The following is an 11,866-nucleotide window of genomic DNA, read 5'->3' as shown; positions in this document are numbered from 1 at the left end:
AAACTCTATACAAAATTTCGTGTCAGGAAGTCTCACTGCAAAATATGATTGGGCTAGTTCTCGCAAATTATTAACCAGATATGAACTGTAAATGCTCACGTGTTTCATTATATATTGAAGTTATGTGTAAATTTGAACCTTTGCCACATGTTTGCAACTTCATTGAAATTATTATGATCAACATAATGAACAATAATCACCGCTGATTAATTCTAAAAGGTCATGAAGTATACAAATATGTAATTAGCTGAAATAAAAATATTCAAGTTATTTTACTGCTCTTATTGTATCACCACTTTATCTAGCAAGTGTAATTACCGTTGGCCAAGTCCTTCAAGCCATATATGCCGAGCTGTGAAAGCTCATTAGATATGCAAATTATAAATAAGCTGACATGAAAATGTGAAATGACTTTCGATATTGTTTTGATCTAGTACCTGGTATAATCATCAATGTACATAGCATGTTTTGCCAACTTTGATCAAGTAAATCCCGGTATATATCCCTAATAAGCAAAGTTAATTAAATATGTAAATTAGGAAGTGGCTTTTGTAAAAATGCTTAGTGATTGTCAGTAATGTTGTATCATGGTATCTGCAATATGTGTAGCAAATTTTGTCAACTTTGGTCAAGTCAATTCAGACATATATCTCTAATTAGGAAAGTTCATTAAATATGCAAATTAGGAATTGGCTGAAGAGAAAATGCTTGATGACTTTCAATAATATTGAATTATAGAGTCTTTAATATACATAGTAAGTTTCATCAATTTTGATCAAGTCCATTAAGATAAATATACCTAATTATGAAAATTCATTTAATATTAAAATTAGGTTTTGGCTGAAGTAAAAATGTCTTTTGACTTTCAATAATGTTATATCACAGTATCTTTGATGTATAGTAAGTTTCAACAACTACAATCAAGTTAATTCAGATATATATCCCTAATTGGGAAATTTCATTAAATATGCAAATTCGGAATTGGCTGAAGTAAAAATGTTTAATGACTTTCAAAAATGTTTTATCATAGTAGCTTCAATACATGTAGCAAGTTTCATCAACTTTGGTCCAGTCATTTCAAATATATATTCCTAATTAACAAAGTTCATGAAATATGCAAATTAGGAATTGGCTGAAATTAAAACGCTTAATGACTTTCAATAATGTTAAATCATAGTATCTTTAATATACATACCAAGTTTGGTTAATTTTGATCAAGTTAAACCTAGTTAGGAAAGTTCATTAAATATGCAAGTTAGCATTTATCTTTCATGTCACCCTTAATGGTTCCCACTGCTGATATATCTTGGTGTGATCAACATTTGTAGCAAATCTCATCAAATTTTGTGTAGTTGTTTTTAATATATATCCATTTTTTCTAAAATCATTAATTATGCAAACGAGCAAAAAGTATGCAAGCCAGACCCACCAAAAACTAATCAGTTCTTGCCATTTGCTAACTGAATATATGTACCAGATTTGATTCTGATCTGATGAGCCGTTTTGAGATAATGGACCAACAGACAGACAGACAGACACACAGACGGACAGACAGACAGACAGACAGACATCGCTGCGACATATGCCCACGTGTGTAAACACGTGAGTTCTCGCAAATTAAAAACCAAGGGAAGTTTAAGAATTTCGTACGTGGCTGGTAGAGGGCGTACTAATTTTGAGGAAAGCCCCGTCGTCACAAACAACCGAAAGACAATATGGCGACACTGGTTGGGCATTTTTGAAGATGTGCAAACTCCGTTTTGTCCGTTTACATATCGCATAGCTGGTTGACGAGTGGCATTTGGTACAGATATCCAGGTAATTAGCCTAGTTAATTTAGTTAAAGCTACCTACACGGTGACATCATTGCAAAAGTTGTCTTCAACTGTAAAATGTGATATTCCGCGTGACATCAACATGTTTCCTGGACCTGGAGTGAGGAGGCTGCATTCAGCAAAGTGGACGCGTTATCTGCCAAAATTACATCTCCTGCCGTGTGCTCTTCTTCTCCACATTTTTGATTTTGTGAAACAATAACACCATTAGTGAGCAGTTATGCATGGTTTGTTGGTATTGCTAAGTTGAGGACGTGACGTTTGTGTTTTAACTCAAAAGGTGCCCTCAACGCATCAATCCCCATGGCGTTGCCGTATTTTCATTTCAAAACACGTGAGTCGATTGAATGACGTCATATGAGTTTATATCATCATATTATCGACTGCGTGATAATTACTTGTGGATCGATCTGACTTTCCCATCTACTCTTCATACAGGTGTCCATGGTATAGCAACAGATCAATAGGTCCGACACAGATTTAAGTCGCCACAAATTTCTTTTCTTCGAGTTTTTTTTTCAAATAAATGCATCAGACTATGACTATTAGCATGGTGGTATAAGCGAGAGAGAGCTAGCAACGATTGGAAAGTTCAGCATATGGTATATTTCAGCCACTCCTTAATTTTAGACAAAATGTACCTTTTGCAAATTACATACGAGCTTGGAAGCAATTATGATAATGATATTGAATGAGTCAAATTCGCAGCATGGGACCTGTTCAGTCAGCTGTCATGCACAAATATGTCAGTGTCTTGCATGAAGCTGCTTTTGTTTTGAAACTGAAAGCATTTTTATTCAGGTATTTCCTTAAATGTTTTTTTACTATTTATCTACTGCATTCATCTACAGAGTGAAATGAAATCTACGGTTAAAAGATTTTATTACTTGGTTACACAGTGTTTATAAGCGTTAAAGCATACATAAATAATTATTTTCCGATGATTCATAGCATGCAAAATTCCCCAATCATGACATACTAGACGCCATTATGCTCATTCATTTTGATATATTTTGATTTGGCTCTACACAACATTGTTTCTTAAAGAGTTGTTGATAGTTACGAGTAAAAGCCAACTTTGGTAAAAAATTTCTGATTCACATCCACTGTTCATGTCTCATAAAATCCTCCACACATAAGCCAAATATAGAAAGTGAAACACGCATACCAGATAGGGTTTTATGCAAATTAGTAGCTTGATATAGTCCGTCTGGTAAATATTTAGACATCTAGAAACATATAGATCAACTTATTCGAGTGTTTTGACAAAATGATATCAGTGACCTTGATCAGACAACTAAACTTTTAAACTTCTTCTATAGCTTGTCTATAGTCGTTCTATAAGCTGCTGGTGAACAAATAAATGTCTGCTCAATTGTGCAGTATCAAGATATTTTCATATTTCGTAAGCATTTATGAAGTGCCCATTGGTTGTTATATTTACCAGCCCTCACCAATAACATTCCATCTATTGTCACATCTGATCACGTAGGTGCAACAAATGACCTTGATCGTGAAGGACATCTGTGCAGGTGAATGCCCTCCTACACCTGGCTGCAGCATGGCAGTGTTTACAGTTTATTTATGACATTTGCACTTAGACATATTCCCTTAAAGTTACAAAGTCGGCCATTTTTTCATGAATTTTGTTTGATACGGGTTACTACTTATATTGTTTGACATGTTGAAAGATAATGAATGGGTGACCATGCGTGTATCCGACCCAGGTTTTAGACACGATACATGAAACCATCGCAAAAATGAATTAATGGTCATGACCATTAATTCATTTTCGCGATGGTTTTATGTATTGTGCGTAAAACCAGGGTCGAATATATGCATGGTCACCCATTTATTCAGTATCTTTCAACATGTCAAACAATATAAGTAGTAACTCGTATCAAACAAAATTCCTGAAAAAATGGCCGACTTTGTCCCTTAAATTTTGAAACTGAAACCAGACAAAAATGGTATAGTTGTACATTATGATATATTTACAAGCTGCAGTCCTTACCCTTGACAAAATCTTGATAGAGTATTGTTACAGTTATTTATATACTGAAGACTACTAGTACAGTCTGTCAGTTTTCCAACATTTTCAACTCCTTTTAGCTTGTTTGTGCTCTCATTTTCTTTGACAGTCTAGTATGGATAAGATTCTACAGGGCATTGCTGCCTCGCAGCATCCAGAGAATGTGAAACGGGTTCTGTTCCAAAAGTTTGTGGCTTCCAGTAAACAGCAAGTCAGCCCGGCAATATGTCACTCCATTCTCACAGTATCAGCAGAGTGGATCCTTCAAGGGGAGTCCGATTTCCTTCAGGAAATGGGCAACTTGGTGTTCCAGGCATGGGCCAGGCACAATCTGACTATCTTTGAAGACTTCTTCCATCACAGCTACCTAGTCAATGTGATGTCGGGTGCAATTTTGAACCCCAGGCCTACGGTTGAGTTTATCCACAGCTGTGTGAAGCTTCTGCGCGACCCAACATCGGTTTGCAAAGTCATACAGACCCGTGCCATTAGCCTAGCCAGAGAATGTCCTGAGTTAGATGTGTGTGCTGCCCTGTGTAGACTCATGGTGGAATTTCCCGATTGTGTCCCAGTTGGTGACTTTGCCGTTGTGTACTGTGTGACGCTAATCCAAGCCGTCAGTAATGTTGAATTCCCTAACAATGAAGCAGCTCTCAAGAACAGATTCAAAGACGTAAACGCGGTCGGGGCATTACTCTTCAAACTCTGGCATGCAGACATCAACATCATACTGCCGTGCCTGCAGGAAATCTTCAAAATACTGACTGAGATCAAAACGGACAGCCAAACCCAGAAAGAGCCGTCTGTCGCCCTAGGTTGCCTCGCCCAACACGTGCCTGTGGAGATGATAGCATTGGTCACGAAGAATGCGGCTTCGGATCAGTCCGTGCTGGATGCTAACATGACTGTAGCTTTGACTAGAATGATTGACTGGTTATCATGGCCAGCTGTCAAGAATATCGACAGATGGATCATAGCATTTCTGAGAAGTCTAGCATCTGTACAGAAGTTTACCATCCTCATCAATGTCACAGTAGCTACGGTGGAAAAGGTATATCTCATATTCTTGTATGCAGTGTCATTACTATCCTTAGTTTAACTTAAACTTTCTTTTTAACCCTTTCACCACCATGGTTTGTCCCAAATCCATTGTTTTCTATGGTAAAGTTGGACCTGTATACAGGGAACTGGGGGTGAAAGGGTTAATGGTGTTTTTTATTGCAAGACTATAGAGTGCTGAGCCAAGATGCAATACAATTAAACATTATCCTAGGGAGTATTTTTGTATTTACTCTCCATAAAAGATACATGTACCCTCAGGCAAGTGCAGGTTCCTACCATGGAATGATTTTGCCCAGTGTTCTGCGGATATGCTGTTTTTGCTTGTAGGCAAATGAGACTTGTAAAATTCTTTGAATCAGCAACATGCTTTTTTGCATTTTCACTGGATTTTCATCGCAATCAGCTGATTTTTTAATGTAGCTAAAAAGGCATCATAACCACAGTAAATGTAGAGAAAGGTCTAAATTAATGGAATCGTAAATTAGCAAATTGACAGGCTTGGCTAAATTCGATAAAAAAGATGCCAGCTAAAAAGACATATTATACAGTATCCTTGCTGAAATTGAACAATGCCCAACAAGTATGTTACACCTGTATGCTTTTTATAGGTATCATAGGAGGAAATATCTTATTTGCTTTCCTGTTACAGGTTTTTTCCAGGATTTGCTATCCGATAGCCAGAAACAGTGCACTGGCTGTGTTGACACATATGTTGCTGAGTTTCCAACATTCTCCGGAAGCCTTCCACAAGGTGAGTCAATGTTTTCTGTCACCAGAAAGAAGCCACAAACTGTATGTATTCTCATATGTTCAAGATAGAACACACCTTGGGAACAGAAATTTTGACCATCAAACTTTTACAATAGTAGTTTGTCAAGGAGACAGTCGTCTGTTTCCTAGACTTTGGCAGGAAGTGCACCAATGGGTAGTCTTGTAGTGTCGATCATTAAGGTAATGTGCACCTCAAATGGTGGCCATATTGGAAATTCAAAATTGTCACATCCATGTGTTAGCTTTGTGGAGAAAACTAAATTTTTAATTTTTCATAAAACTAAGATAGCTAAAACTTAACTCACCCCAAAAGCTTCAAAATTAGACCCCACAAGGGGTAGATCAGAAAAGAATTATTAGAGTACAGATATTTCTACCTTAACCCTTCGTTAGCTGCATTTTTTTGCGTTTAACTTACTTAAAAAACATCCAATCACTTTTTCAATTCCTGGTGATGGATTTGGACGATTATTTGAGTGGCTCCTTGAAACTTGTTCAGTTGTTGAAATCCCGTGCTTTAAAAATGTTCTGTGGTCATATTTTGGCGAGAATTTTTACATAAGTTGCATTTGATTTCAAACTATCTTATTGGAAAAATGCACACAAGATACAGCTAATTTGGCTTTAATAACTGATGCCTTCCATGATTCAATCTCTGTAGGTTGTGAACCATGTTCCTGATTTGGTAGCACATCTAAAGAAGGAAGACTCTGTATCAAGCAGAGATTGTCTCAGCCGTACCTCAGAATTGTTTTATGTTCTGATTCACCACCATGCTGGCTATCCGGATCTGTATGAACCTATACTGGACGTTTTCAAGGTTAGTATATATATTTATTCAGTGAAATACTGAAGTCAAAATCATAGGTACATGCAGACGAGGTAATCATTGGCCAGGGATCAGTGTTGTACACTAAAAACCTTGATTTCTCATGAAAACATTTATTAAAACTGGTCAAAATGATGTTTGCAATAGATCTTTTACAATGAGGAAAAATGTTTTGGGACAATACTGTTGTGATTTTACTGTTCCTTTGCTGTACGTTTAATGATGTGTGCCCCTTTCACCTGAGAGCGATAATCAGAAGAGATAGGGTAGATCAAAAGTGAATATTAAACATCAAATATGGAGAAAACTACATATGCTGTTGTGTAATGTGTAATACATGGGGGATGAAATACAATGAAGAACTTTCATTATGTTTAGATTACATATTTCAAAGAAATATGTAGTATTGGCAATTTAAATGTGCAAAATAAAAGACTAAAATCAAGAACACAAAAATTCAGACCATTTCAGAATTTCAGATGTTGTACCTGAATCAATTGCAGCCTTACAAGATAATTTCACATGAATAAAGTACTATAGACACCTACCATAGTTTTGTTTGTGTTGTTGTAAGTGAGAGGTCAGTGTTCATTGATTCTAAAATTTGCTCTTTACTCACTGGGACATGTGTATGATGGATATCTGTTACTGGTAATTGCTTATCAGGAATACCCAAGACCCAGTGAGGAAATCATCAGACAGAAGCTACAGCTGAATGCCTGGACCTCACAGGGCAAATCACTGTTCACTTATCATCCAAAGTTTGGTCCCAAATCAGAGACTGGCAAGACGGGACTTGTCAATCTGGGAAATACATGCTACATGAACAGTGTAATACAAGCACTGTTCATGGGAGATGGGTAAGTTACTTGTTAGTTTCAGAAATCAAATTGTGTTATCATACCCTGTAAATGAGAAAGTGTATTATAGTTTGGAGTTAGCAAGTGTTACGTGTTTTGTCCGCAGCCACAGTAACCATCCTTTGCTCACTGTTATTCTTACTCCATTAATGGCAGTTTTTGCTTTGGTGATATACAGTCAGTTTTTCGTCGGCAAATCGTATTTCACTGCTTTACATATATTTCAATTTGCTAATTTCCAAATTGAATTCAAACTCCCAAGGTACAGATTCTAGTCACTTAGCAAAGACATCACAGTCAAAAACAGCTCAACTAAATTCCCACACTTAAAAAAGAGTGATTCAATAACCGAGCTAAGTAAGTTTTGACAATTTTTTTGACTGGGACCCCTCCACACACTGCAGGGTTCATGAAGCACTGGCGCATACATACTTGCTATCATACGTCACACACAAACTTTTATTCAAAACAATGAATACATCGCTAAAATGATCTTCAGACAGTCTCAGGGACAATTCTTTCCACCAGCAGAACTTTCCATCCAGAGTAGTGTATATATATCCTTCCTTCTAGTTTGCAAACTTTTGTGTCATGACCCAATCCAGTACATCACAGATCATGCAACTTTACAACTATGATGTTCATGCACACGGTTGATTACATTTGAGAAGTAACATTATGTGTTTGTGTCTGTTCCATTTCTAGATTCCGAAGGGAGTTACTGACATACTCTGGCAAAGTACAGCAAAGACTTGCACCAAGTCTACAGAAGGTGTTTGCCTTTCTTGCACACACTCAGGTATGATTCATACTTGCAGCAATATTGGGAGTGAATGTGAAGATAGCAAGCTCTAAAATGTGTGTAGCTTTACAAACATGTAACCTGTACAATCTCACAAGCACGTTGCCTTTTTTCCATATGGCTCCATATTCATTCCTACTACTTTGGGGTATGATATTTATTATGATCACGAGCACAGCAAACAAACTGTACCAACTTTATGATTCTAAACATTTCATGTGGTGTTAACAGACTTTGGGGATAATGTAATGAAAAGATTGGTCTTTCTTGTTCTGTTGTTGCTACAGAGACCAGCATACTCACCGACAGAGCTACTAAAAGTTGCCAAACCACCTTGGTTTGCCACGGGAGCTCAGCAAGACTGCTCTGAATTCCTGAAACACCTTTTGGACCGACTCAGTGAAGAGGACAAGGAGAACATTCACTTTGAAGAGAAACTCAGTCGTGCCAAAGAGAGACTTCAGAAGGTTAAAAACAACAAGAGTGGTGGAGGTGGCCAGTCTGAGTGTAGCGGTGACCAAGTAGTGCCGGAGATGATTGAACCCAGCGAGAAAAAGGACATGGACGCTGTGGTGCCGTGTTACAGCGAGAGCCCCTCCCACGATGCAATGGTGCCCAGCCATGACAATGGTGCTACGGGAGACAGCCAGAATAAGGTGAGGACTATCGTAGAACGGTACTTTTGTGGCAAGTCTGTTACAATGACAGAATGTTTCAACTGTAAGTTTGAGTCAACCAGGGAGGAATCGTTCACCGATCTCCCGCTTGCATTTCCGGAGAAGGCCAAAGCTAACGGCAACGGTCATCCGGACAACAACTGCATGAAAGGCGGGAGAGATGACGGTGCCGGCCCGAAAGAAGGGAAAGGTGGTGATAAAGAGACAGATGATGCCCAAATGGAAAGTGTGTCTGTAGAGTGTGACAAAACAATGGAATCTGAATCCATCGCCAAGGATGAAGTAAAAACCAGTGAGCATAAAGAGAAAGCTAAATTAGAGGAATTAATAGACCATTTCTTGGCCCCAGAAATCCTGGAAGGAGAAAATAAATACTACTGTGAGAAATGCCAGAGCCTTCAAAATGCTGTCAGGTATCTTGAAATTAAACATCCTCCACAGTTCCTGATTCTGACATTGCTGCGATTTTCATATGATGTCAAACTTCACACCCGATCCAAACTGTTAACCGACGTCAAGTACCCTCGGTTGTTGAGACTGCCTCTCAGAGGCAGCCAAAGCTCAAAACTAGATCTCGTATCAAGACTGAGAGCCGATGAGGGGGCTGACGCGATGAGTCAGTCGCCATCCATGAAAAGACGTTGTCACTCCAGTCAAGACGGTAAAGACATGTCTGACTGCTACGACAGGGAATATAGAACCTATGCACTGACCTCAGCCATTGTGCACTCGGGTACGTCATCCGAGAGTGGGCATTACTACTGCTACGGCAGGCACACTACGCCGGTCAACTTGCACGTTGACGAGGACAGCGGTGACACAGACTATCTTCCTGATCAGTGGTACCTCTTCAACGACAGCCGGGTGTCCTACTCCTGCTTTAAGTCCTTCAGTAACGTCACAAAGCACTTCTCCAAGGATACGGCCTATGTGTTGTTTTACAAGAGGATCTTTGATGGGCCGGATAGTTACACTGGCTTAGAAGCAACAGAATCTGACCCACCTCTGAACAGGGAGCTCCTCAGTGAAGTCACCAAGGATAATCAATTCTATTTACAGGTAAATTTCATTGATTTTAAGTACTTTGTTCAGGGTTAGTACGTTCCTGGAAAGCCCTTTGAAGTCTCTGAATTTTAAAGCCTCCTGTAATATCTCAGAAAAGTAATGGGAAAAGAAATTGAGAGTCCTGGAAAGTCTTGAAAAATTGGTAATCGAGTTACAAGTCTCAAAAGTGACAAGGCGATTGGTTGTTATATTGTTAAAATGATATATAAAATTGATATATTGTGGTTTTCTTTGTGCCGTGGTCTACTCGTATTCTGAGTTTAATCCATGCAGTAACATCTTTATGTAACAGCCAGCCAAGTCCAGTGACACAGAGACCATGTCTAGGTGGATGGATAGGGGTACTAAATTTGACAAGCTGAACACATTGGGTTTTTGAATTTCACCTGCCTAATGGGTTGGAGGAAATGATTTCTCATTTTTGGATTTGCTGATATCAGAGGCTAGTTTCAGAATATACGTATAGGTATAGGTATATACATGTATGTATGCAAGACACAAGTACAGTATCAGAACAAGTACTATTTTGCACATATAGGTGACTTTTCAATGTTAACAGCCCAGATACTTGGTTGTTATTTCCATGAATTTGTTACACTGCTACTGATAACCAGCAAAATTACGGTATCAGCCATGTTACGTTGAAATGGTGTTGATGGATTACACCTAAATAGAGTATCATGGTGAAAAAACTAAAGACAGTTTTCTTAAATAACATTCCACCCTTTCTGAGTATGATAAGTCTTTAATTTAGGTAATTTAACAGATATTTACCCCTCTATTTAAGATTCTGTCATTATAAGGTGTTCTACATTAATTTTAAAAATACTCTCATGATTATACCAATCAATTGTTTTTTTCCAGGAACAAGAACTTGAAGCCAGAACCATGCATTTACGGACAGCCAGAGCAAACATTGGTGCTACCTATAGACCTCGACGTTTCGATGACGACGACGATGAAAATCAAGGCCCTCCCGGCAGCTGCGGAGGAGCTGGGCCAGGCGGATTCAACGTTCCGTCAAACAGATTCATTTTCTGAACTCATTACAAGACGATGATTTGCAGTGTTGAGAGTCACTGATATAGAATTCTAATGTGTGTATGTGACAAAATAATACAATCTTTTAGAAAACCACTTTGAGATGAACACCTTGCTCTAATGCACACAAAATAGTAATGTCTGTGATAATCTTATGTCAGTATGTACACAACATGACGCTCACTTGTTTCAGTTCTAGTTTTTTATCGCACAGTCAATTACATTACATGTACTACATTCAATGTGAAAACCACCCTCTACCGTTTTGCAGGTGAAACAGTACAAATGATATGCTGATAAAAATGAATGGAATTCAGAGATGACAGCTATACTGTCAACACTCCCTTATCTCTTCTTTGTCTGTTTGAACTTCAAGTCACCATGACTGCATGGTCTGGACTCTGCACGTATAGGCTAGTGCAATAGGCAGGTTCTCCCAGAACATGGTAGAGGGTCACATACCAGAATGGTGGAGGGAAAACACTATGCCAGTACTCGCTGTGAGCTCTTAGGCCAAAGTTAGAGACACTGAAAGACAAAATATCTCAAGCAGCCCAGCTGTCGGTAATCTTGCAGCCAGTAAAATTGTCTTGAATGTCCATAAAATACTGAAAACTTAGATTTCTCCGCACCAAACATTGCCAGTGAAAAGTGACTTGTTGGCGAAAGCAAAGCTCGTAATCTTATGCATGACTTCGTACTGTTTTTTGCTGCATAACCGTAGAGGAGGATACAAAATTGTTGAGAATTTCAATGTTATGTGTTTAGGGTGTACCATATTTTCAAGACGTCTTTGTCATTCCTGGTGTAAATAGTCCAAAAATTGTCATGAAGTTATACAGTTCTGTAAATAAATAATTGAATGTGCATTCATTACAGTAGTATTTGTTAA

At 38.3% G+C, this 11,866-nt stretch overlaps 1 protein-coding gene across 1 annotated transcript; it reads left to right on the top strand.

Moving 5' to 3' along the window:
* Window positions 1-1,689: 1,689 nt before the first annotated feature.
* Window positions 1,690-11,843, top strand: LOC139131153 (ubiquitin carboxyl-terminal hydrolase 38-like). Its single transcript, XM_070697122.1, has 8 exons — window positions 1,690-1,818; window positions 3,977-4,918; window positions 5,579-5,680; window positions 6,362-6,520; window positions 7,196-7,389; window positions 8,095-8,188; window positions 8,479-9,927; window positions 10,798-11,843. The coding sequence occupies exons 2-8, from the start codon at window positions 3,983-3,985 to the stop codon at window positions 10,972-10,974; spliced, it is 3,111 nt and encodes a 1,036-aa protein (XP_070553223.1). The 5' UTR covers window positions 1,690-1,818; window positions 3,977-3,982; the 3' UTR covers window positions 10,975-11,843.
* Window positions 11,844-11,866: the final 23 nt, after the last annotated feature.

Source organism: Ptychodera flava, chromosome 4 (genome assembly GCF_041260155.1).
Source record: "Ptychodera flava strain L36383 chromosome 4, AS_Pfla_20210202, whole genome shotgun sequence".
Classification (NCBI taxonomy): domain Eukaryota; kingdom Metazoa; phylum Hemichordata; class Enteropneusta; family Ptychoderidae; genus Ptychodera; species Ptychodera flava.
This window is presented reverse-complemented; position numbering and strand designations above follow the sequence as displayed.

What these genes read in the sequence shown, in the direction of transcription:
- LOC139131153 (XM_070697122.1), top strand. Translation starts at nt 3,983, where the DNA reads ATGGATAAGATTCTACAGGGCATTGCTGCCTCGCAGCATCCAGAGAAT. An exon ending in CAGTAGCTACGGTGGAAAAG is followed by an intron (nt 4,919 to 5,578) that starts GTATATCTCATA and finishes TTCCTGTTACAG; the next exon opens with GTTTTTTCCAGGATTTGCTA. An exon ending in CTATACTGGACGTTTTCAAG is followed by an intron (nt 6,521 to 7,195) that starts GTTAGTATATAT and finishes ATTGCTTATCAG; the next exon opens with GAATACCCAAGACCCAGTGA.